This window comes from Ornithodoros turicata, chromosome 9 (assembly GCF_037126465.1).
Source record: "Ornithodoros turicata isolate Travis chromosome 9, ASM3712646v1, whole genome shotgun sequence".
Lineage (NCBI taxonomy): Eukaryota > Metazoa > Arthropoda > Arachnida > Ixodida > Argasidae > Ornithodoros > Ornithodoros turicata.
The window spans coordinates 26,763,255-26,790,912 of record NC_088209.1 but is presented as its reverse complement, the minus strand read 5'-3'; the positions used below and the strand labels follow the sequence as shown (position 1 = coordinate 26,790,912).

General features: G+C 44.9%; 1 protein-coding gene and 1 long non-coding RNA gene across 2 annotated transcripts in view; one reads left to right on the top strand and one right to left on the bottom strand.

Annotated features, from left to right (window-relative positions):
- LOC135367836 (uncharacterized) overlaps window positions 1–24,257 on the bottom strand; it is a 30,681-nt gene extending 6,424 nt beyond the window's left edge. Inside the window, exons 1-9 of the mRNA XM_064600952.1 lie at window positions 24,086–24,257; window positions 22,191–22,238; window positions 22,092–22,124; window positions 15,883–15,980; window positions 13,930–14,079; window positions 10,806–11,037; window positions 6,525–6,663; window positions 2,437–2,537; window positions 1,179–1,299 (exon numbers count right to left, since the gene is read on the bottom strand). Of these exons, the coding sequence (XP_064457022.1) occupies window positions 1,179–1,299; window positions 2,437–2,537; window positions 6,525–6,663; window positions 10,806–10,978 (534 nt within the window). The 5' untranslated portion in view covers window positions 10,979–11,037; window positions 13,930–14,079; window positions 15,883–15,980; ... (1 more) ...; window positions 22,191–22,238; window positions 24,086–24,257. The remainder of the gene's footprint in view (window positions 1–1,178; window positions 1,300–2,436; window positions 2,538–6,524; window positions 6,664–10,805; window positions 11,038–13,929; window positions 14,080–15,882; window positions 15,981–22,091; window positions 22,125–22,190; window positions 22,239–24,085) is intronic.
- LOC135368476 (uncharacterized) overlaps window positions 1–27,658 on the top strand; it is a 148,749-nt gene that overhangs the window by 112,287 nt on the left and 8,804 nt on the right. The window lies entirely within an intron of this gene.

Here is a 27,658-nt window from a genome sequence, read left to right as displayed (position 1 = left end):
TTCATAAACAATATACCTTTTACATTCCACAAGAGGACACCCATGCTTCTTCACGCACTCTAGTGATACCTGTTCTTGATTCGTTAACCTAACGAGATATCTGATAGTGGAGCCTCTGTTTTTTGTGTCTTCTTGTGTCGTTGTCCCTGTTTTTGACTGCTCCTTGTTCTCTGAGTCATGTACCAACAAGCCCATCAAGCTACTCTAGAAGTACAATAGGCCGTAAACTGACGTAAGCAGCCTGCAAAACCGTCGTTGTAGTGTTCAGGCATTACGACCGAAGGACAACGTCCTATGCTATGAAGAATAGTTTGTTTTCTGAATGAGGCTCGTGCACATGACGTCACGCGCGTCCTTTGAGCTCCTTTGAGCCACGTGACTCGGGAAAACAATGGGATGCGTGACAGGCGTCATACTGCGGGCCGAATGGGCCAACAGCGTGTGTTTTTACAATATGCGCTCGTAATTCCGTGCACACTGCAACAGCTCACGGCATCGCTCCTACAGTAACTCCCGGTGGGGCAATATGTTTTCCCGAGTCACGTGACCAAATGTGACGTCACTGCACAAGCCTCATTGCCTATTTGCTGAATATTGAGGCAGCCAGAGCCGGAGCAAGCGTTGCACCACGGTCGCGGTAGCATAGCTGATTATGCAAATCCGAATCCACATAAAAAAAACACACACACACACAAAAGAAGTGATTGAATCCAGATCGAAATCCCTAAGCAAAGATTTAATTCAATCCAAATCCAAATCTTGTTCACAATGAAGCCGCCCATCAAATCCAAATCAAATCTGCCAGTCTCTTTTGGATTTAGGCTCAAGTCATTCTTTCCCCGCAAATGACTCTGGCCGCTTCCCTCTCCACCTGTCCTCCCTTTTTTTTTCTCTCTCTCTAGCACAAGTGATCAAGCATCTTTTGTTACGTCTCTATGCCGACAACACAGGAATTCTCTAAGCCGGGAAAGAAAGAAGCATTCACGTGCACGTTGCAAACTGTATTTGCTAGAATAGCCACCGCTACCGAACACGGCACTGCCATCAAGGAACACGCGCATGACAACGCTGGTTATTTGCTTCCGAAGTGGAGAAGACGTTCAGTTATTCAGACTTCGCGACAAGCTTTCAGTAATATACGATGGGGTGGGTACGGGGTACCACAGCTGACCGCTTACCATGCTGCTGTAGTTATGACTGCCGGAGCTTTCCAAGATGCTGGCTCCTGCTGTACCTGGCCAGTTTGTGGCATTCCACGTGGAAATGTGTGTGTGCAACAGGAGAATGTCGTAGTCTAGTCTGTGGAACACAACTTTAATCAATACATACAATCATGAAATTAAATCATGACGTGTAACTTATCAACATCAATGGCTTTTTGTGGCTCTGTGGTGTAGCCACCGAGTAGTCACCACGAAAACACTATACACGTTTTCGTGCGCGCGTACCAAATACGTGGTATTTTATACCGTGTTAAACCCATGTTATACCGAATTCAAACAACTCAGCAAAACAGAGACTTGACACCAGGATTCGAACTCGGGTCCTCCGGCGTCAGCACCTCTTTTTCCCGAGTCGTTTATATTCGTTAACCTCTGGACGTTTGAGGCTTACGTGTCTGTCGTCCCTTATTGTGGTCTGCCTCGGAAAACTCTCGTTCTTTACGTCAGTGTTATACGCTAGGGTTCCGAGTTTTCGGTTTTAATCGAAAAACACCGAATAGAGAGGGACATTCCAGGAACGATGACAGAGATAAAATACTGCACATGCCCAGCAAGTTGTTGATGCAGATCAGAAAACCATACAGAAATACGATGGCTGTGAAAAATGTCAGTTTACAAATTTTTCGTTAGCCGTACAACGCCGCCGCAGCGAACAGCGCCACGTTGAACGAGCGTTGTCCGCAAATTACATTGTGATTTCTATTCCCAGATAACTGTCGGATAAACCATGTACACGCATGGAAAAACATCGGAAAACGTTGATTTCGTGAAAATCAATAAACACCGAAAAACATACGCCGAATCCGCCCAAAAATAAAAACCGAAAACGCAGAATTCTACGAGTTATACCGCCAAGATTACGTTAATAATGAACAAGTTGGGCTGAGAGCAATAGCCCTATGCAGCGCCACTGCGGGGTAAACTTTGTGTCTCTAGAGAAACCTTATCGAATTCATGTCACGCCAATCACACATTGTATTCTCCAATTTTTATGTGTGACGTGTGAAGCTTGAAATTGTGTGACATGCGGTGCCAAGTCTGAAAGGCATGCACAAGTCTGGAAACATTGCAGACACCAATGCTCTGGATGACGGTGATTACTTTTTCGAAAATTCGTGACGTAATGTTCACTGATGGCAATTGTCTTCGAGGTTGATTTACAGTACACAAACAGAAAAAAAAAGACCGTAATGGCAGCGAACGCAGCCCTTACTTGAGCTGTTGGATCCAGGTAGAGAAAGCTGTCGTTATCCCATATTGCCCTCGAAGTCCAATGACAAGAGTGCTTTGGGTGGTCAGTAGAGACTTCAATCTCTGAAACAAATAAAGGTAACAATATTCAGTGACAAGCAATATGTTCAATCAAATGTGCTATGTGCAGTCAAAAACTATCCGCAAACACCCAAGCGGCAAACAGACGGTACGGTACTTTCACGAATTTAAATATGCACAAAATTCATTGTTGAAAGTAGCGCACGGTCTGTCTGTCTGTGTCTGTCTGTCAGTCACTCGTCCGTTTGTGTCGTCGCTTAGCGCCTTTAGTATATAGAATCTGTTCGTGTTTGCTGTAGAGTTTGCTATAAATACAAAAGGAAAGGTTACTGGACGCAGACTTGTACTGTATTTTAAATACAATTTGCGGTATTTTGGTACTCTACTCAATACTTTTTGTTTTGTGTATTTGTACTCTATTTAAAATACATTTTACGGTATTTTCTACTCAATACTCTAATTACATATTTTGGATCTCCCTCTCAAACTTTCTGTGTGTCGTCTTTCCATTATCTTGCTTGTTCAGTGGAAATTTCGTGAGTCCCTCGGACTTGACCCGGACATTGGCCCTTCTTGGGAGTCTCCATTTAGAGATTTTGCCCCGTGTGTACTAGTCCTTGGCGAGTGAGGGTTCTATTGGGTGTGCCCTGACGCGGTGACGCCGAATTTTGACCTCACTGAGCAGAAGCTCGCTGCTAAATGTAACTGCTAGAAGCTAGTTCGCTTTGTTCTGGGTCACATATGCTCAGTGAGGTTATCTGATATCTCTTTGTCATCTTTTTGGGACTTGTGTTTAGATGACTCCTACGTGTCCTATCACACAGGGGTGGCTTGCGTAGTACGCGGGGTTTAGGTGATTCATGCCACATAGCGGCGATTTGCCGCGTTGACAAGTGACCGGTGACTTTTTGCGTTCAAAGATAAATAGTGTCTTAATTACTTTAATTTTCATGTATCTATACTTCATTACATTCTAACGTCAGTATTTATCTTAAATATATTTTTGAGTAACTTGTACATGTCTGACTGGACGCCACAACTATACTATGTCGTGATTGCCATAATCTCCTTGAAGCTCAAAATTGCCCTACCATGCATATTGCATACTGCCACATTATATTATTGCCTATTGCCATACTATATATTTTTGCGACTGTTTCGAGCCCAACCCGGTCCGGTGGCCCAATGAGTTGCGTATAGAGCCCGGCCAGAACGCACGCAGACGAGCGCGTTATCGTTTGCCCTCTACAAGTTTTCGTGGAAAGGATGTTGTGGACGAACTCTTTCCAATCGCTACCCCTCTACCCAAGCTTTTTCCGAGCGTCGTGTGAGGAGTCGCATGAGCAACGCGAAGTCGCATAATAGAGCGCCCTTTGTTTTTGAAAATATGTGCACAGGAATCACGCATGCACGTGATCATATCAACTAATAGTCCTGCATTGTATTTGTATGAAATTAGCTGCGGGACCCTGTTCGGCCGGGCTCACGGCGACACATTTTGTTTGCCAGGGTGCTGGCATATTTTGTCTGTCCGGCCCGTGCAGAGCCCTATACACTAAAAACAGCTTCACCGCATAGCACGCTCCTAGCCAGCCATCATCCCGAATGACAACGTTCTCTCCCTTGATTGGATGAAAACGGGGGCGTTTTTGTAGGAATTATCAACCGCACAATGCGACTGACGTCATGCGTCACAATGACGTCACAATGCTAATGACTGACGTCATTCAGGATTATGGTTGGCCAGGAGCGTGCTATGCGATGAAGTTCCTTTTGGAAGAGTGTAAGGTTACTATACACGCTGTTTGCAATTGGAAGCATAAAATTGCGCTCAGAGTGTAAATATGCGAGGCATGTTTCAAAATTTTCCAATTTCAAAATGTTTAGTGCAAGCGTGAAACACCTTACCGTATGTATCATCGTATTAAGCGTCCCGCTCTGTTCAATTTCTAAAATACACTCTTAAAAATGGGGGGGGGGGGGGGGGGTGTCGAGGTAGCTTGCCGTTGTTGGCCGCACTCAAGTGGGAGGCGTACGCCTTTTTTGTGACACTTATGCTGTTCATAATTGTCACAAAAAGGCGTACGCCTCCCGTTTTCAACAAATCAGGGCAGATAACCATATCATTCGAGATTATGGTTGGCTAGGAGCGTGCCATGCGGAGAAGTTCATTTTTAAGAGTGTATGGCATGATTTCCGCATGGCTTCTAACCCTGCCGCTTTAATAAGATGTCACATCCAATCATGAATGTACTAAGACCCTTTGATGGACAGTATAATCTTAGAAAAAAAAAAGGGGGGGTGGAGCATTACACGTTTTGGGAGGTAATAGTTGTCGCTTATGTTGTGCAGGAAAGGTTGCAACGTTGTACATGCTACCTTGTTCAAGTCGGAACAACAGATTAGCGCTAATTCCAGAACAAATTTTAGTTGGTTATCTTCGTCGTACACAATGTGCTGAATGTTCGCTGCACTGTCATTGCTGGGAAAGCAACGCCCCGAAGATGGGTGACCTCAGGTAAAATGAGCCTGGATATGTTCGAGGAGGAATCGGAAGACCATTCCAGTCAGCAACTGTACGGCAGAAGGACTTGGATAGGAGATTTAGTATAGAAAAAAAGCGTGGAAAAGTTACACCTTTTAGGAGGTAATAGCTGTCGGATATGTTGTGCCTAAAAGGTTGCGAAGTATACCTGCTACCTACGAATGATTGGGTTACCGCTTCTGATTCGGTGAGCGAGGGGGGCGTACGCCCTTTTGTAGCAATTTGGATATATGATAATTGGTTTTGCACCCTTTTTCAGACGCTATGTTGACTTACACTTTGAGCCTCACCGCATAGCACGCTCCTAGCCAACCGTCATCTCGAATAATATCGTTATCTGGCCTGGTTTGTACGCCTTTTTTGTGACTTATGCTGTTCATAATTGTCACAAAAAAAGGCGTACGCCTCTAGTTTTCAACAAATCAGTGCAGATAACCATATCTTTCGATACGATAGTTGGCTAGGAGCGTGCTATGCGGTGATTAAGAGTGCAGGTTTGCAATGGATCATATACGGCAGAGGCGTAATCTAGCTTAGTTCGTACGTAATCAGGCCAAGGGTGCGGTTAGCGTTAGCTGAGATATGCTTGATGTGCGTATTCCATATAAGGTTAAATGAAAAATGAACGCCAGGGTATTTATAGCTGTCGACAGAATAGAGTGGGTTGTTATTGAGTACTCAAATGCGGGAATAGAAAGAGCATTGGTGGCGGTGTTACATTTGTGAGAGTCCAGTGGTATTTCCGAAGTTTCGCGCCTTTGGTGTACTAATTCCAGGTCATTTTGTCAGATATGTTGATCGGAGGCGGATTTTTTTTTTTTTTTTTTGGGGGGGGGGGGTAAGTAACGCAGTCGTCGTCGATTAACCACACTGCAGAGGAAATGTCAGCAAGCAAGTCGTTAACATAAATCACACACAAGGGCAGGGCACGGACGCTTGGGGAATGCTTGAGCGAACTGGAACATTTGTGGACCGACTGTTATTACATGAGACTTGGGTGGTAACCATAGAAGTTACCACCTTTACACACTCTTTTTCAGAGAGTGTAGACTAATAACGTTGACTAAAAGAACACGCAATAAACCTCTGCCCGAGAAACGTCATCATGACGTTCATAGACAGACTGAAACCGAAACAAATCGGAAGGGGAGTGCTGGGTTCCACGAATTCATGGGCACTTGTTCGCTTAAGACCGAAGGGTCCCGTCCCTTTCAGGGATTATCGTAATCCCCTCAAGACCGTGGTTTTCGGGCGCGACCACCCTGCCCCATAGCTTCGAGCATAGTTCAACTCTACCAAACCGGTGGTGCTGTTGAATACTATGACGTCATTTGTTTAGAAACAGGGAGAGGTCTATAGGAACCACAAAAGCGGTTCCTAACGCGCCACGAACCAGCAAATTGAACGACGCCAGATGAGGATCGAGCTACCACACATGAACGGATATCCTTCCACGTTTATGCCATACAGATCAATTGTCTCACCTGCATCAAGTTGAGGATGGCGCTGGGATCTCCCGTGACTGCCAGTAGGCCGTAATTCAGGATATTTCTGTTGAGCAGACCTCGCAACTGGGCAGTGCCACGAGGCTTCTGCAGCTCGCCGTAACAAAGTGCGGCATACCTGCAGCCGTTGAACCCGGTTGAGTAACAGGAAAGCAAAATACGCAAAGAGGTTTAAAACGTTTTCGACGTTAAAAAGAAAAAAAAAATGCTTCAGAGATGGTCGAAATTACGTTGCGAACGACATTGAGTTACGAACGTAACTTCGACCATCTCTGGAGCAAAATTTTTTTGGTGTGGTGTTTTGGGTTGTCATGAAGAACGTTTGTGAGTAAAATGAACGATGTCACGAGTGGGAATACATGGGATACACGCTGTCGAATTTACGCATTTTCCGTAGACACCCCTGACAAAAAGACTGTTAGGGTACGTTGCCCTAATTCACAATACGATGTACTCGCCATGCGAAGAAAGAGCATTTCGTGACGAACGCAATGGTATAGATTACTTTCGGGTATCACATATGGGGGACGAGTTGTGAGGTTCCCAAAACGTACCCTCTTGTCAAAGGCAAACCCTTGAATCTTCAGAACTTTGTATGCAGTTCTACCCACCCCAGACAATACGTGGAAAACAAATTCAGCTGAATATGTCAAATAGTTATGAAGATACGAGGCGTCAAACTGCGTAGGAAGCGCAATGGTCGAAATCCCACATCTGAATGATAATTCATTGAAAAACAACCACCAATTATTTTCAACTACTCACCGGACCACCCTGCCTGATCCGGCATGAAATCACCCCTTAGTATTTTTGTACAAGTGGTGGATGTCCCAAGAGAGATGCTTCTTTCTAAAGCACTCTACGCGTCTTCATACACTCTTAAAAACGAACTTCACCGCATAGCACGCTCTTAGCCAACCATAATCTGGAATGATATCGTTATCTGCCCTGATTTGTTGAAAACGGGAGGCGTACGCCTTTTTTGTGACACTTATGCTGTTCATAATTGTCACAAAAAAGGCGTACGCCTCCCTTTTCAACAAATCAGGGCAGATAACGATATCATTCCAGATTATGGTTGGCTAAGAGCGTGCTATGCGGTGAAGTTTTAAGAGTGTAGGAGCTGCTGCTGTCGTCTGCTACGGTAGTCGTACGTCCGCTTCTGCGCGTTCAAAATTCAAATTGCCATTGTCCAATCATGATGTAGATATCGCGGGCCGATGAGTAGCGCCCCTAGCGGAATGTGCGGACGGGATCCTCATAGGGGTTGCCGATTATGACATGGTCGTTATAATCTAGTAGGTCGTGGGAGTGCGTCAAAACGAATCGACGTGGTTTGCACCCAACCCATAGAAATCTTAACGAGCATGCTACAAGCAAACCTCTGAAACTGGGAGGTACGGGCGAGGGGAGCGCCATATCGAATCGGGTAAGAATCGGGTAAGCATACATCAACCATAACGCCAAAAATATTTTTGGAACAGTAACGCACAGCCCTAATCCATAAAACCCTAAAATTAAAAAAAAAGAACAAGAAGAAACGCAGACACGACACGGACGCCGCATGGGGACGCAGTCTCCGCCGCTGCCTCGATCAGCCCGACCAACCTTTGTCTGGATAGGGGGCGCACAGTGACAAAATACGTAGCCAACGGAAGTAGCTAAGCAAGTGTTGTCAACAGTTTTCGGAATGGTTACATCCCATTTCGCCTATTCCCATTTTGCCTAACCCGGATTATCGGATTAAAGAGGTGGGAGGGGTAACAGCCGTTAGGCGAAATGGGACTGCCGTGCAATCTCATTAGGCAAAACGGAACTGTCGGCAAGTGGGCGTTACTTACACGCTCCGACCCGATGATGACGTGTGCAAGAAATGAATGTGCTCGTCGGACAACTACCTTACGTCGTCCGAAACAAAGACCTTTTACATTTGCAAATATAAGGTGTAAATATAATGTACAAATATAACAAAAACATTTTACAAACATTTTACATAGTGACTCCTGATGGACAGCATGACGAATGAAACAAGGCTTCGAGCCATGTTCAGTGTCACCTGAGCGATGTTAAATATGGTAACTGGTGTCACTATAGTCGTGTTTATAATTTAACTCTTTTTTTTTTTTTCTTTCGTGTTAGCGCCGCGAAGCTATGAGCGACGGCGAGGTGGCTATGAGCGACGTACAGATGAGAACAGATGGAGAGAGGACAGCAGGAAGGGGTGGGGGGATAGGGTGTTAATATGCGTCTTGGGCAGACTTCAGGGGGAACTGTGCCGGTATTCGTCTCGAAAGTCTTCGGAAAACCCAGGGAAAACCTCAGACAGCACAATCGGTGGTAGGATTCGAACCCACCGCCTCCCAGTTAGCACGACACGACCGAGCGAGACGCCTTAACCCACGTTCAACCTAACTACCGTATTTTCCGGTGTATAACGCGCGCGTTATTCGGTAAAAAGGTGCTCTGAAGAGGGCCTGCGCATTATCTAACGGTGGGAGTTATGCACGGAAATATTTTCCGACAGGAATTCCTTTTCTGGTCGGTGTCGTACAAATTCTAGTCTCCTCCAGGGTGTGCTGTGAATTTCTCCCAAATCACTTAGGGTCAGTTGAAAAAGCCGGCGTAGCGTTGGAATTAATAAAAAGTTGTGATGCTACTTAAGAATGTCATTGAGCAGTCAATAATTCAGAATGGCGAACGGGACATGATGTCGTACCTCGATGCCGTGGGACATCTAATGCATATTGAGTAGAGCTGCAAATTTGGAAGAATTTTGAAGTGCAGAAAACAAAGCTGCCCTTTTAATTTAAAAAAATGTAAATAAAAACTATGTTTTCACTCTTGCACAGTCTATATTTGTGAACCAACAGATGACGGAAGAAACCCTAGTGTAATATGAATTATAAATACAGACCTCATGCTTCAGTGAAACCAACAAGGTTGCATGTAAAGTTATATGAAGATCCGAAATTGACTTTTGGCAGCATGCCAGAGGACCGCCTTCTTTCTTACGTAACACGGATTAGTAGGCGAAGTGGGACTGTCTGCAGCATACATTAGGCCAAATGGGACCCCCTGCAGTTCGAGGTCGGTGAACCTGCTAAGGGATGGCGAGATAATCTGCTAAGAAGCATTAGGCAAAATGGGAATAGGCGAAATGGGAAGACACGTTCGGAATTGCGCCAGCGTTCACGGGCTAAAAATACGCGACGTTCCCTCGGCTGATTCAATATGGCTGCCTTTGAGCGCGTACATTGAGGGAGAAGAGCCCCGATCTCCTCCGATCCTTCTCCCCGCCTTTCCTTCTAGCCTTCCCAAAAACCGGTCCGGGGTGGGACCGACAAGCTGGCACCTTTCGTGCGGTCTCCCCACTGGTCCCCACTTTTGTCGCCCCATAGTGCGCCATCTAGTGAAGACGGAAATAACTATCCAGCGCCTCTCCAGCCGTTCACGTAGTTCAAGTCCGTACCTTCGCGTCGTCGCCTTGCAAGGAAGGGCTCGCGATCCTGCAACAGCAGACTATGTGAAAATGCACGCGGGCGCTGTTACCGGGACAACGACATACACCCTAATATACTTCACTGGCTTTGCACTGGGCTTTCAGTAGCACACCCTGACGGGAGAAATCACGTGTAACGTGACCTTCTGACGCCATCCACTTGCCTGCCTTCGTACTGCTGATGGCCGAATAAGGCAGAAACAGTTGCCTAGTACAGGCGTGGCGACGTTTGAGCACTTACAAACACCGTGCACCGAAGATGTTCATGGCGTACAAGGGAACGATACACAAGCACACAACACAACGTCCTCCTATAACACTATTCCTTCTGTTAGTTCTTGCTACCCTGTCACCGTGAAGAGCTAACAGAAAGAATATAGTATATATACATCATACTATATTATACACTACACACACTATATTTCGTACTATATTCCTTCTATTAGCTCTTCACTATGGCAGGGTATAGGAAGAGCTAACAGAAGGAACAAAGTGTTATAGGAGGCCGTTATGTTGTGTGGGTATCGTTCCTTTATGAACATCTTCGGTGCATGTTCTTACGATTTATATGTCTATATACACTGTACGGCATATAGGTTGTACGGAAGTATCCAAATAACAAAAGCGGCAGAAGTTTGCCATGGGGTCCACTGCACTCCCTCAACATCACAGTAGAACCCGTTCAAGGCTCACCAGTGGAATTTTTCCGGGGACGGTCTGTTGCGGAATTGATCAGTGATTGGTCGCCAGCTAGTACAAACCTTTGTTCAAATGAGATCCCCATACGTGAACGTCGGAAGTTGGGCGCCACATTCTGGAAGACACTGAAAGGTTTTTCGAACATTCCCCGAATAGGATCCGACATGTCTTGGCAGGTTACATGCGTGAAAAAAATGAAATCGCATAGCCCGTCTTGCGGGTAATGATATGCCATCGCTGCTCTGTTGCCCAAAGTGCAGAGGTTGGGTAGTGGGGGCGGCGTCGTGGTCGTTGCTGAAAGGCGAAGATTACAACGCATGTCAACGAGTGAAAACGAAATATGAAATTACGACAAGAGGTTGCTGACGTATACATGACATTCTCGGGTGAACATAAACAAGCTCCCATTACGGCTTCCGTGCCACGGAGACTTCTGGTCCTTCGGCGACTAAAGACGATCGGAACGATATCTTTCACTTTCCTGATTTGTTGAAACTGGGAGGCGTACGCCTCTTTGTGGCAGTTTGAATTGCCATAGAAAGGCGTATACGGCCCTCTCTCTCCTCAAATCAGAAGCGATAACTGTATCAATCGGCACAGTGGTTTGCTGCGAAACCGGATGTCGCTCTGGCAACAAACCGGAAGTGGTGCAGAAAGGCATGTATACATGAGCTATCAGTCTGTAAAAGTACGCTCTTAGAAATGAACTTCACCGCATAACATGTTCCTAGCCAACCATAAACTCGAATGATATCGTTATCGTCGTTGAAAACGGGAGCCGTACGCCTTTTTTATGACAATTATGAACAGCATAAGTGTCACAAAAATACTCCGTTTTCAACAAATCAGGGCAGATAACGATATCCTTCGAGATTATGTTTGGCTAGGGACATGCTATGCGATGAAGTTCATGTTAAACAGTGAAGAACTCCTATCTGCAGCTATTTAATTAAAGGTGTATTATAGGAAGAAAAACTCTTCGTAATGCTATTTACAAGTTCTTGTTCAATACTTCTCCCTCATAACGTGTGCAGCCTTAATACAAAAACGCACACTTTTCGGAGACGGGCAAGTACACGTATCGCCATCCAGATACCTCTATCCTCCACTCTTAGAAATGAACTGCATGAACAGCGTAAGTGTCACAAAAAGGCGTACGCCTCCCGTTTTCAACAAATCAGGGCAGGTAACGATATCATTCTAGATAATGGTTGGCTAGGAGCGTGCCATGTGCCATTCATTTTTAAGAGTGTTTGTTAAAGCTCAGCTCCGCCGATTTTCGACTGCGACAGAATGGAGCCATGCTTGGGCTGTGCGTTCGTTTCCGCACAGAGAGCATACATGTGAAAAATTTTCACTCATTTGTTTGTAGTTTTTAAGAAAACAATTTTTAAAATTTTCCTGGCACGGCGGTCCTGTGGTCGGCAAACCCTGACCAATCCCGGCTTCGTCCTGGCTTAGCCGGGCTCGTGGCTTTGCTAACGCCAAATCGTCGGTGCGATGGCGGAGATCTATGGGCGAAGGTGAATGTTTTGGGTGTGTTCCGTGATAATTGCTGTCGTTAATATCCTCAAAGATAGTTTTGCCGGTCTTCTTTAACAAGCCTTACAGGATGGCCTCGTTGTGCAACGACGGCCGTCGTGAGCGGACATTCTGTGCCCGCACTGTGCTTCATGCTACCAACAAGACCTAACACCTAACGTGTGACGTACACTTACGCATTCTCAATAGCTTTGGCAGCGCACTATGCGCGGACTTGCTGCGCGTGCAGAAAGCACCACCAAAGCTATTGTGAACGAGAACGTGCTCGAAGACGAAGTATTCCTTATAAGAAACATGATAAAACGGTGCGGTGGTCCCCGATAGCTCGTGACAGCTATTTCAGCACGATACAGCGGCCATGACGGAGTGTAAACACAAACTGGTTGCTAGGCAAAGCTGGCTAGGTGTGGCTATCCAATCCGCGCAGTTCCAAGTATGACGTCACAAGTGGAACCGCCGCCCGGTAGTTTTTCTCAAATTTCTCACGAAGGAGTATGGAAATTTGGAAAGCAATGTGCGTTTATGAATGAAGTTGGGACAACGGTTCTGAATATCACAACGTCTTCATACTTTCGGAACAGCAGCGGAGCTGCACTTTAACGCCATCTGAAGAATTGTAGCACCCAATCAGACGCAGATAACAGTCTGCTCTATCACTCATAAAAATGCACTTCACCGCACAGCACGCTCTTAGCCAACCACCATCTCAAATGCTGCCCTGATTAGTTGAAAACGGGAGGCATACGCCTTTTTTGTGACACTTATGCTGTTCATAGTTGTCACAGAAAAGGGGTACGCCTCTCGTTTTCAACAAATCAGGGCAGATACCGATATCATTTGAGTTGGTGGTTGGCTAGGAGCGTGCTGTGCGGTGAAGTTCATTTTTAAGAGTGTACACTCTTACACCAGCGTGCAGCACACTCTTAAAAATGAACTTCACCACATAGCACTCTCCCGCATTTTGTGCCGTGCATAATGGGCACAAAATAGGCTCCTCCGCCCGTTTTCAGCAAATCAGGGGCGAGAACGTTGTCATTCGATCGGGATGATGGTTGGCTAGGAGCGTGCTATGTGGTGAAGTTCATTTCTAAGAGTGCAGAGTGTGCAGCAGTGTAACGAGGATTTTAACTTTTATTTCGCGGTGAGCTGGGGACATTTTGTCCAGGAACATTTTGTACGTACGGCATATTTGTACACTGTACACTTCACCACATAGGACGCTCTTAGCCAACCACCATCCCAAAGGACAACGTTCGAGCCCCTGATTTGTTTAAAACAGGAGGCGGCGCCTATTTTTGTACACTGTTAAAACAGGGGGGGGGGGGGGTAGAGGTAGCTTGCTGTTGTTGGCCGCACTCAAGTGGGCAAGTGCTGCTGCTCACTCACGCCACCTGGCCCATTTTAGATTTGAAGGAGGGAGACTTGTGGTACGGGTGTGATGAGCGGCGCGTGTGCGTGTGGCGGGCGGCGCGGAACGCTGCGGTGATAGGCGTAACTACTGTACTTGACTGACGACTGGACGACTGTACTCGGACTGTGAACGACTCTTTAAGCATTGTGTTATGCAAATGTGGGGAAATTGAGGCTACCTCTCGAAAATCCACTTCCATGCACCCTTTTTACTTTTCTACATGATAAACCTACTTGTTGTTGTCGTTGTCGTTGTCGTCGTCGTTGTCGTTGTCGTTGTTGTTGTCGTTGTCGTTGGAGCCGGTGGTAGATCTGGGTTATACGAATCTGTTGCAAGCCCGTCATCGTCATCATCACCATCACCGCCGCCTCCTCCTCCGAGAGCTGCACGTGAAAACCGGACGGTTACATTGGAAGCAATAATGGACGCTGGCATGATATAGCTGGCACATAAAGTGCATACCAATACAAACGTCTGAGTTTGCTGGCCTTCAATGTAAAGGCTTTTTGCAGACAAGTGTGTTGCCAAATACATTTTATTGGAACATTTTGTATGCCAGTGTTAGACATGGCTTTCGTGCCAAACCGAACTGTCGCTCCAGAGGAGCATGAAATGCTAGACATTGGGATTCCAAGCTCTAGGGCACATATTCGCACAAAGAGTAAAGGCCGGACCCGTATATGGTGCGTGTATCATGCGTGAAAGCTGCGTTTACACGCACAACGCAAAATTCCGTACGTCGCACACTCTTAAACGTGAACGTCACCACATGGCACGCTCCTAGCCAACCATCATCCCGAATTGACATCGTTCTCTCCCCTGATTTGTTGAAAACAGGAGGCGTACGCCTTTTTGTGATGTTAATTGTCACAAAATAGCGTACGCCCCGAGTTTTCCACGAATCAAGAGTGATAGAGGTATCATTCTCTAGGTGGTGTACGTGGTGAAGCTTTGTTTTAAGAGTGCAGCTGCTCATAGCGTTCATCAGTGCATCAGAGCAGATTCGATGCTTCACGCAGCGCCATAGCAACCAGCGCCATAGCAACCAGTCACAGCGCAGAAAGACATTTCTACCTCCGGTCTACCGTCCTATATAAAAGAATAAGAGGCGTCCTACAGCTTTAAATCCTTTCTAGCGATGACTGCTCTCACGAAAAGGCTTGCAGAAGACGCAGGACAACGAGAAAATTTATGGGTGGTCGTCTGGATCATTTGTTTGTTTGTTTTTTTACTTCTTTTTCAAGGTGGGGAGGGAGCCACCTCCTCACCTCTTTTCGTGGAGGCGGACGCTGCGGACAGTGCGAGTGTTCAGAGGTTCATATTACATGACATCTGAGAGAAATATGTCTTATGAATAAAGGGCGCACAATTTTCACAAGTGACCGTGAAGCTCCATGGAGGGAGACGTGCCCCCGGCAACACCCGAAGGCACAATTATCGCCCGATGTCTCTCAGAATTAAGATTTAAAAAGAACGCCCAATTTTTAACCCCCGAATCTGAGAAAGGCATTTAACCCGAAAAAGTCACTCCCTAACTATATACTCCACCTGAAGAGCACGCGCTTTTTTCGAAAGCGCCAGCGTTACACAAAGAGCAATGCGCGTCAGTCCACGTCAGGGATGGGCATCATTTTAAGTACGCTGTAATTAAAATAGTACGTAAAATATAAATACATGTATTTATATTTTGTATTTAAATATAAACTACCAATTTTTGAGTATTTATTTCTGTAAATACTCCTAAATACGCAAGATACTGACTCATATCGTTATGTTGCCACTGACTGTAGAAGATGCAGCCTTCGAGAAGCTTCGGATATTAAAATCGCCGTGATAATCTAACAAGTAAATGCTATTGTTCTTTGCTTGATTTGTTATCACATTTATTCCTGTAATTTTAGATGACATCTTCCTCACAGTATTTGTGGTAGTACATACGGTATTTAAATACCTTGTCTATATTTTGTATTTCAATACTCATTTTTGAAAAGTATTTATGCAGAGTATCGAATACCTCCTTTAACAGAGTATTTTGTATTTATATTTAAATCCTAAGAAATATATTTATGCCCACGTATACAGTATATAGTGCGGGGGGTCGCTTGAGGCCGTGTGTGCACCCCTGGCTAATGCATTCCAGTGGTGCAGTTTTGACAGCCTCCCAAAAGGAATCAACAACAGCATACCGCCCGACACAGCTACGATTCCGAGGCATCCGATCAGGAGCAGGCACAGGAAAGCAACCGCAATGATAGCTTTCTTCTTCCTATCCCGGTCGTCGTCGCTGCGTGGAAATAGTTTCGTTTGAAGTAAAAGTTTGTCGTCATTAAACGACAGTACTCAGCGAAATCAGAACTGCGACGTCCTGGGCCGACGAAAAGGACGTTTTTATGCCAATGACCGAGCAGGTTTAGAGCTTATTTTAGTGACTACTCGTTGGGGGAATCCAAGGTCGTGCTGAGGACTGGGAAGTGGTGGGTTCGAATCCTACCACCGGCTGTGCTGTCTGAGGTTTGCCTTGGGTTTTTGCGAAGACTTTTCAGACGAATATCGGCACAGTTCCCCCTGAAGTCGTCCCAGGACGCATACTAACCGCCTCCACCTTCCCCCCACTTTTACGCCGCTTTTAGTCCAGTTGCTTCGCGTCGCTAACACGGAATAAAAAAATAACAAAAATTCTGGTCACCGCCTCATGATTCTTCAGATTTACACCACTACATTTCGCGCGTGGTTTTCTATGCGTGGGTGACTTCACGGCGATTTCATGTCAGTTCAGGAAAGGCTGTCCACTTGGGTTCTTCGATACTGGTCATTATTTTTTATGTGAAAACACATTGTATGTGACTGACAAGTTCACCAGTCTCTAGGTGCAGCGGTTGTGAAATAAAAAAATGAAACCCGAACCCGCGTGAACAAAAGCGTGCCCAAACTGCGCTCTCCCTCTACTTTGAGAGCACCTCAGTCGCCCCGTATATAGAAGCCACAGGCAATTTTTTTTTCCACATATTCGATGCACAACAAACTGTTACTCTATGCAAAAAAAAAAAAATATTAAAACTTGTGCGCACTTCGTAAATTATCGCAAAAATGATACCTAGCGCGATTTCTCGCCATGTTTGCAGTCGGTTTACAAATAAAGTATACCATCTCGAACAAAGATATTTTATATTAGAAAAGAATCTCTCTTTTTAGCTATGTATTTTGTTCACTTATTAACTCTATATACCGAAGAGGTGTAATATGCGTTAGAATAAACCATGCTTTGGAAAAATGCACCGTATTCGTAAGCCTGTTCTTCAAAAACACCAGCTCAGATTTTGACTTATGCACAATCTCACTTATGCAGCATGTTACCTTTCCAAGCATGCTAAGAATGTAGAACCGCACTTACAAAGTGAAAAAAGACTGCCAGAACCATGGGTAACTCCGCTGCCGTTGCTGCGTTAGATGCACCGCAGAAACACGTGATGTGTGTTTCGCAACAAAAATGACACTATTTAATACACACCTCTCATTTGCGGAGGCTTAGAGGTTCCAGGAGAGAAAGCCAATGGTTACATTGCAAAAATAGGCGGATCGACACCGTATTTGGGGAAGCACTGTGAGAATGGCCATTTTCATTAGGACGTGCCCATTCATTAGGACGTGGCCATTTTCATTAGGAGCTGTAGGACTCGAACCCACACCTTCGGATCCAGAAGATGTGGGTTCGAGTCCTACGGCTGGCTAACCTTTTCAGTGACTTTCATCTTTCACCGTTAATTTCTTAGGCAAATTGAGGCTGTGTATGTATTTGTCCTTTCTATTTTGTTCCAGCCTCAGAACATCAGTGTTCAACAGTTGCCGCTTGCGTCGATCCTGTCGTATGACTGTGTATGAGTGAGCAAAAATGTAAGAGTGAAAGGAGGATGAATGACAGAGAGTGGTTGGTTTGTCCCTTCAGATGACGGACCCTTGGAAGTCGCTGGGGAGGAGTGTTAGCTTAGCTCAATTGGTAGAGCCCTGGACCTGTAATCCAGAAGATGTGCGTTCGAGTCCTACAGCTGGCTAACCTTTTCAGGGACTTTCATCTTTCATCTTAGGCAAATTGAAGATTTGTATGTATTTGTCCTTTCTATGTTGTTCCAGCCTCAGAACATCAGTTCTCTCTGGTCAGTAGTTTTCTGAGTAGGTGAACGCGCGAATCTGAGCAACTTCTGGACATTTTTGAAGGCTTTTCTCCCTTTTGGTCATCTTTCGCGCAACACAGCTGTGATGGCACAAAACGTGTACAGTACACTCTTAAAAATGAACTTCACCGCATAGCACGCTCTTAGCTAACCATACTCTCAAATGATATCGCTATCTGACCTGATTGGTTGAAAACGGGAGGCGTACGCCTTTTTGTGACACTTATGCTGTTCATAATTGTCACAGAAAAGGCGTACGCCTCCCGTTTTCTACAAATCGCGTGAATTTCGATTCGAACGCGTTTCATCGCGTGAAATTCGACCGTGATTCCGGCCCCAAAGTTCTGGTGGCAAATACAGTTGTGGACATTATTTCGTCACATTGACATGCGTTCTTTTCACGCTTAGATGGACCACACTGGATGTGAAATACTTCATTCGCCGCTTCCGCCCGTATGGGCACCCGAAATGGGCCTCAATGGACCTCACCCACCCGCGTGCCTCTTCTAGTTTCTCTATACGCATATTTCATATACATTTTCATGCGTGTAATGTATGCATATGCCTATGCACGGAAATGTCGTTCGTTCCGTGAATAAAGGCGCGCTTTTCTTGCGTGACATTGGATGTCATTGTATGTCTTGCATGACCGGTGTCAACTCCTTAACGCATAAAAGCAGGCCGATAAAACGGGTAAGAAGTAAATAATGTAGAAGTTCCTTCTTTGCCAGGCCGAGAAGAAGAAAAATATCTTGTTGCGAAACGCGCACCACGTGTTTTTGCGATGCAGATAACGCAGCAGCGGAAGCCGAGCTACCCACGGTTCTGGCAGTGCGGTTTTAAATTCTTAGTATGCATAAAAGTGGTACCATTGGAAAGGTAACGTGCTACTGCATAAGTAAGATTTTTTAAAATCAAAATCTGAGCAAGTGTTTTTGCAAAAAAGGCTTACGAATACGGTGCATTTTTCCTACTCCACCTGACTCCATCAAACTGGAACTGACCAGTCAGAAAGTTAAACCTCGCAAAGAGGTGAAAAGAGCGTGCTTATTTCACCCATAATAGATAGCAGAAAAGAACGTACACTCTTAGAAATGAACTTCACCTCATAGCACGCTCGTAGCCAACCATAATCTCGAATGATATCGTTACCTGCCCTGATTTGCTGAAAACGGGAGGCGTACGCCATTTTTGTGACAATTATGAACCGCATAAGTGACACAAAAGGGTGTACGCCTACCGTTTGGAACAAATCAGGGCACATAGCGCTATCACTCGAGATAATGGTTGGCTAGGAGCGTGCTATGCGGTGAAGTTAATTTTAAGAGTGTATGCTCTGCGTACGAACAGTATGCTCGAACATGGAGTAATGCGCGTGAGCTCTGAAGACAAAGATGAATGCATGACTAATGTGGTGGCGCCACCAAATCTGCCAAAATAGTAAAAGTTGAAATTAAATACAGCAAACAATGTGCGAAATGGACAGAACAAGCATTGTCTATTTTAACGCATATTATACACCTATCCAGTTCCTCTCTTAGAAATGAACTTCACCGCATAGCACGCTCCTAACCAATCATCATTGGGAATGATATCGTTATCTGCTATGATTTGTTGAAAACGGGAGGCGTACGCCTTTTCTGTGACAATTATGAACATCATAAGTGTCACAAAAAAGGGGTACGCCTCCCGTTTTCAACAAATCAGGGCAGATAACGATATCATTCGAGATGATGGTTGGCTAGGAGCGTGCTATGCGGTGAAGTTCATTTTTAAGAGTGTGGAGTTAATACGTAAAGAAATACGTCGCTAAAAAGAGCAGGAAATAAGATTCTTTTTGAATATCATGTTTCTTTGTTCGAGATTTATATACTTTACTCGTAAACCGAGTGCAAAACATTGAGAGAAATCGCACTAGGTGGCGTTTTTGTGATAATTTGTAAAACGAAGTACGCACAAGTTTTTTTTTTTTTTTTCATAGACTAACAATCCGTTGTACATCGAATATGTGAAAAAAATTGACTGTATGCTTTTATACGGGGCAACTGAGGTGCTCTCAAAGTGCAGGGAGAGCGCAGTTTGGGGGGGGGGGGGGGGGCTCACGCGCTGTTCACGCGGGTTGGCATTCCAAATTTTATTTCACAACCGCCGCACCTAAGACTGGCGAAGTTGTCCATCACACGGGATGTACAGGGTGTGTGCAGAAAACGTGACCCGCATTTTTACATGTAACTCGTTGTCTACTTAGCCGAGGAACTTCCGGTGGCGCACGACGGCGTATTTATGAGTGCGAAAGCTACAAAAAATCCTGGAAGCCATACTCAGTGAAAAAAATAAACAGAGCGCGAAAACATGGCCTTCATGCATTAGAATAGGGCGGTCATGACAGTGCATGGTAGTGCATTTCAGTCAGGAGAGTTATGTGCAGGCACCGCTAGGGGTACTGCCGATGAGCATCCATGTGGGACATCGTTTCGATTTATGCACCGATAGCTCCCCTAGCGGTACTTGAACACAACTCTCCATGTCCACCTTGTTGCCCTATTCTGATGCACGGAAACCGACGTTTTCGTTGTTTCGTTTATTTTTTAAGCTAAGTATGGCTTCCACAATGGCTTTCTGCACTATGGCTTTCTGCAGATTTCGCATGCATAAATGCGCCATCGTTAGGTAGGCAACAAGCTATGTGCCTAAATGCGGGTCACGTTTTTCTGCACACACCCTGTACTCTCACAGAAAAAAACAATGACGAATATTGAAGAACCCAAGTGGTCAGCCTTGCTTGAATTGAGATGAAATCGCATTTCAGTAAGTTTGTACGAAATAATTCGTTTAGAGTAACGTTTCGCAAGAGATTTGTCGTTAACATTCCCTATGTTTGTTCTGCACCCTCGCTTTGAGGTACTGGCTTTGTTGTACGGTATTTCGATTCAATATCTCACGCCGAATCTCAGTCAATATCTCAATATCCCACGGTGTCTAATTCCAGTTCAGACTCTCTTTATCCGTCGTCATCGATCTTACCCTGCAGCTGTGAAAGGATAAACAGAAGCACTGTGAGAAACGGTGGTGCAAGATACAAGCCTTACAACGATCTATAGTCAGTGACAACATAAGTCGTACACATGACAGTTGACACAGCCCCCACACAAGAATCGCTCCGCGCGCACGAATGTGTTGCGGCGCGGCCAAGTGGGGACTGTGGGGGAGACAGAGCCCGCAGCGAAGCAGGGGTGTCGTGCAAAGGCTGGTAGCCTATCGCAGGAGCCTTCCATGGATGAGTGGGCAGTCCCAATTGTAGGACTTAAGTTGTCACTGACTATACGTCTACACCCTTAAAAACGAACTTCACCGCATAGCACACACTCGACAATTATGAACAGCATAAGTCACATAAAAGGCCTACGCCTCCCGTTTTCAACAAATCAGCAAATTTGTTTGTTGATCATCATTTGTTTTCAAGAAATCAGAGCATGTAACGATATCATTCCAGATTATAGTTGGCTAAGAGCGTGTTATGCGGTGAAGTTCATTTTTAAGAGTGTGTAAAAGGTCCCAGCAAAAATCCCAGCAAATTCAGCCCGGCTTTCCTCCTGGGATGCTTCGTTTTACATTCCTTACAGGATTGCATAATACTTAGTATAGTACACCCCTTAGCTTTGTCGTGTCCACTTGTTCGTAATGTAATTTATTATGGTCAGTCAGATGTGCAAGGCAGTGAGCAGATCCTGCATCTCGATCAGCACACTCTCTAGAAGGGACGTGTCGCAACGGCTATTGTTTCCAAAGCTGCGTCAGTCCGCACAAACTCCGCCCAGGATGACTTCGCATTCGTGAGCTGGCAGAAGTTGTGGAAATCTGAGCGTGGCATAACCTTAGCTTTGGGGATAACTGCCGACAATGGTGGATTAACGTCGATAACCATTCTTCTTCAAAACGGGACGCGCCCTGAGAGAACATGACAGAGCATTATGACAGGGACCAAGTACGACCATAGCATTTTGTGAAGAAAACACGCAAGGACTGGACATGCATGCAAAGACACGCATATGCGTTGACGAACGTCTTTTGAACTGCTATAGGGTTGCACCGATTGAACGGAATTTTCGAACGGGAGCTCGAAATTGGCAGTGCCGTATAAGCATGTGCAGGTTTAGGATGACGCAAGAGGGTCGTTTTTGTCCCAGGGGTGTATCTGCGAATGGTGTAGCGAAAGTAACACTTACCGCCTGTCGTGCCTCCACCCATCGTCGACACCTCTGCAAAGCAATGCGAGTGAAGAATGTGCAAAATTTCTGTCGGAAGTTGGCGTGTACGCTACTCACCAGACATACCCGACATGCTAGACATGCTCGACATGCTCGACATCTCAGCTGAAAAAAGAAAGGAAAGGATATAAGTAGATAAGATTATAGTTGGCTAGGAGCGTGCTACGCGGTGAAGTTCATTTTTAAGAGTGTAGGGTTATCACTTCTGATTCGAAGGGAGAGGAAGGCGTACGTACACTCTTAGAAATGAACTTCACCGCATAGCACGCTCCTAGCCAACCATAATTTCGAATGATATCGTTATCTTCCCTGATTTGTTGAAAACGGTAGACGTACGCCTTATTTGTGACAATTATGAACCGCATAAGTGCCACAAAAAAGGCGTACGCCTCCCGTTTTCAACAAATCAGGGAAGATAACGATATCATTCGAGATGATGGTTGGCTAGGAGCATGCTATGCGGTGAAGTTCATTTTTAAGAGTGTACGCCTTTTTGTGTCAATTATCATATACCCAAATTGCACAAAAAGGCGTACACTGTCCTCTCTCGGTCTCAGTTGGTCGGTGGAGTGTATACAAACCTTTCATACACACTCTTAGAAACTTCCACCACATACTCGTCGCACGCTCCTAGCAAACCATCATCCCGAATGACAACCTTCTCGCCCCTGATTTGTTGAAAGCGGGAGGCGGAGCCTATTGTGTGTCGTCCATAATTGGCACACAATAGGCTCCGCCTCCCATTTTCAACAAATCAGGGGCGAGAACGTTGTCATTCGGAATGATGATTGGTTAGGAGCGTGCTATGTGGTGAACCTCATCTTTAAGAGTGTAGGACTTCGGTTCTCGCTGTGAGGCGACTTATTATTCAATTTCACCACATTACAGTGAGGTAGAGTATCGACCCTGACAGTGAAGCTCCCCACTCTAGCATCATTAAAACAAAGATGTTGTTGTTGTTCGTTTGTTGTGCACGCAATATATGTATTTCGCATAAACTCCGGTGGACAACAGCAACAGGTTTTGTGACTCTCATGAACTCTTGGTATATGACTGCAGAAACACAAGATTTTGAAACTGTCGCAAGCTACACTGTTAAAACAGAACTTCACCACATAGCACGCTCCTAGCCAACCATCATACCGAATGATTCCGAATCATTCTGTGTCGTTATTTGTTCAAAACAGGATGGATGAGGCGCCTATCTGGGACAAGACGCCTCCTCCCATTTTTACCAAATCAATATCATTCGGAATGATGGTTGGCTAGGAGCGTGCTATGTGGTGAAGTTCTGTTTTGACAGCGTAGCTACTTCCAGTGCCAGCAATTTCTCAGTGAACCTGTTAACGCATCAGAAAATTTACTTTGACAGGGTAAGATTGCGGCCCATGCATGCCGAAGAAAATTACACAGTAATGCGTGAAAGTAAAAAAATGAATGAAATAAAGTGGGAAATCGTATGGAAAAGAGATTAACGCGGTTAAAACGAGCAACACACTAAAGAACATTTGGTAAGACTCCTATTAACCTTGCATAGCCGTGGCATAGTGCGCATGGCATGGACACTTATTTAGCGTTTGGGACATAGTGCATTTAGCGATATTATTTAGAGTTTGTGGAACACATCCTCTTCTTTGCAGGAACTACTCGCTTGAACAAATAGAACCGTGGAATACCACAAAGTGCAGATATATCCCCACGAGATTTTCGTGCACATTATCCGGCAGAGAAGGAATTGGGTGGAGGGAGGGGGCAGTTCCGTATCGGGACCCCTCGTTTTTAAAAATGAGTGAAAGCGTTTGGAAGGTAAATATTGCATAGAAGTGAAATAATGTCATATACTGAATCTAAAAATGTAAGAACTATAAAATTCCAGCCAGTGGTTCCGATACGGAACTATACATCCAATTGGGGTATGGGGTATGGCATTTAGTCAAATTGGCAATACTTACTCATTTTTGCACCTTGGTTGATGGGACGACCTAGGATGAAATGACGATTACGTCGAGTGCGCTGCGATATTCGGAGCTGTTCTTCCGCCGGTGCTTGTGCCTAGAGCGTGCCTAGTGCCTGTGCACGAGCAGCAGGTGCTTTCTTCCAGCTCTTTGCTCAGCAACGGTTCCGTGTTGACAGCAAGCCACACAGCTTCCAACTGGACATCCGTGATGGGCCCATATCAGCACCAAGTACCTGGCATGATTTGTGTTTGGAGTACAGCACGAAGTACCATATTACAAATGTGCTTGATGTAAAGCACAAAGTATTCGCCAAATTGCTTTTAAAGTATATTCGTAAAATGCATTGCTGTTTGTGTCACTAAACGACTCAGTGTTCCGTCGCGAGCGAGAAATGTTTGTCGTTGGTTTGCAAGTGCATGCCAGTTTATTGCTTACTCAAGAGTAGCGTATACGAAGAGGGGAGTCAAGTCATGTGAAACGGGACAGATGGATTAATCTACACTGAAACGTTGAAAAGCGCAGGATCAATCAGCTGTGCCCTGCAAAGTATATCTTTCTTGAGTTAGTCATGTTTCCAGTGCGCAGGACTCTGTGCTGATCCCCAAGTACATAACCAAGAAAACATACAGGCATGAGAAAACCATAAGAGGACAGACAGTGCAGTGCACAACTCCACGCCTGCACTGTGTGCAAAGCAATTCTCGATGCTTGAATATAAGGATAAACCATCCTGGGAATAGCAAGCCGCCATAGCGGTGGCTAACCTTTCCCTCTTAATTTTTTTATATAATAAACATATTCCCCCCATCAACAGAGCACGTGCGCCTTTCAGTTTCATCACGTAATAAGTACCAATCATGAATTATGAAAGTCGTGTGATAACTGTAAGGAGCAATGAAGTCAGGTCCTCTGACTGAGCTTGTTGGTACGTACTGAACGATGAATAGACCAGTACAAACACGCACGGTTAGCGCACAGTCAGGTCCTTTGGACACAGAACAGCATTCAACTATATCGGAGGGCATGTGGGGGTGTGTTTTTGCGTTCCCTGACTTCGATCGGCATATCAACATTTCAAGCCGTTCAACACTGGATTTTTTTTTTTTCTTGTAAAATGGTGGTAATAGACACAAAAGTGAAATTTTTCTGACTTTTTTTTTTCTGTTTGTCATTCCTAGTTGTGTACTTTAGTATTTCAAGGAAAAGTACCGAGCTAGGGTACTTAAACTACAGTACGAGGTGTACAGTTCGAGGTTCGTTGGAGAGCCGCTAGGATATGACGCGTATGTGAAAAAGGTCCATTCTGCTATCTCGCATTTCTCAGACGTCTTATTAGTATGTTAATTAACGAATTTTTTTGCTAAATGTCCTTCCAATATACTAGTTGCGTACGGTATCCTGCAGGATATGTGCGCCTGGCCGCGCATAACCCACCTACCGAAATGCCATCAGCGCTGATCTCACAGCTTTATTATAAAGGGTCTGCAACAACAACAACAACAACAAAAAACCTATGTCAATGAGCATAGTGTACTGCTCGCGACACGGTTGTCTGAAATCACCTGTTAGTAGTTCTGCAGCCCGTATTTCCTTGATCGTCATGGAAAATGTTGTTTCAATATTGTATTCCATATATTCCATTTCTTTCATGGGGGAAGTGACGCCAGCTACATTAGAGACGCTTACGGATACGAGTGATTGCCCATATGCGACCAAGAACCCATGTGCCAGGGATAGACATTTTTTAGTATTTAAATATAAATACAAAAGGGGTATTTAAGTACTTTCATAAATAGTTTTCAACATTTGAATTTAAATACAAAATATAAATACAGTATTTAAATACCGTAACTACTACCATAAATACTGTGAGGAAGATGTGATCTGGAATTACAGAAATAACGATGATCATAAGAACAAATCAGCAAGGAACAATAGCACTTATTTGTTAGATTATCATGGCGATTTTATTATTATTGAAATTTCTGAAAGAAAGACTGCTTCTTTTAGGCATCTTCTGTTCGGCCGTACAATCAGATTCGCAAAGGAGAACAGCTTCTCCACAAGTGCTGATGAACAAATGCTTGGATTAAATTTGACGAAGACGCTTCGTAGAACAACGTGATCGTGTAGTCGCGACCGTTGCCCGCATCAACAGTACTCGCCATCTAAAATGGTTTTCGCATGCACATGCTAGCGCAAACCCGGCATAATTGCGCCCCAAACTCTCCCTTCTTCCCGAAAGGTCAAATGCAGGACAACTTTAAGATATGAGTACATTTTTCAAGACAACATATAAATACAAGTATTGATATTTTAAATGGTATTTTAATTACAATGTATTTAAATACTGCTCATCCTTGCTATGTGCCGATGTACGCTGCGATCAGCGAGGCCCACATTGAAAAGCGGTCAAACGTTTGCTTAGTTTGAAACGTTGTTTAGTCGAGGTGTCCCCACCACGTAAACACAAAACACACCACGAAGAACCAATGAAGAAATCACGAAAAGCTCTGTGTGGTTCCTAAATGGAGCCTGGGCTTGCGAATATCCCGCATGCATATACGCGTACCGCAGGTGGTTGTCTATTCCGTATGATCTGCTGCCAGGACATCATCTGGTGTTACCAGCAAGGGTGTTAAAGTATCTGACTATGCCGATTTGCGTACACACTTCCAAAAATGTACTTTGACGGTTACTTTTTCCAGGTTGACTTAACGAGTTCCATTGCCACTAATAAATCAGATTACTTTCGGTCACACAACGCACGTGATAACGCATATAGATAATGGGAGGTGGTGGGTTCGAATCCTACCGCCGGCTGTGCTGTCTCAGGTTTTCCCTGGCTTTTCCAGACGAATGTCGGCGCAGGTCCCCTGAATTCGGCCCAGGACGCATACTAACCCCCTCTCCACGTCTGTACAGCTTGGGACAAAAGTTTACGGAACACGGGGTTGTCACATTTCTCCATTTGAGCGACACCCTAGCAGCGAACAGAGGTGGACGCACACATTGAGAGATGGACAGAATAGCCGAGCAGCCGTTTCTTATTCGATAGCTTCTTGATATGTAGCAGGGGGACGCTCCCGTGAAGAAATACGCCAGTGCCGTGTTCCGTAAACTTTTGTCCCAAGCTGTACGTCGCTAGTGGTCACAGTTGCTTCGCGGCGCTAACACTCAATCTAAAAAAAATCTCTATACGCCCAGATTTGATCTTTATTTCAAGCTACTGATCAGACAACATACATTAACGAATCGGCAACTTAGCTCAGCTTTTTGCGTTCCTTCTCTTCACTTGCATACCTTCTGTTTGCGAGGAACACTGTCAGTCGACTATTCCGTATAAGATCTGCCGCAAGGACATCTGGTGTCACCAGCAAGGATATGGACAACTACAGGTACACTGTTGGAGAAAATGCAGATATACGTAGAAAATGTTTTACGATTACTTTTTCCAGGTTTGTTAAGAGAGTTCAATTGCCATTAATAATCGGTCACATAACGCAAGTGGTAACGTATAATGTGTTAATTTTTTCTTTATAGATTTGATCTTCAAGATTTCATTAT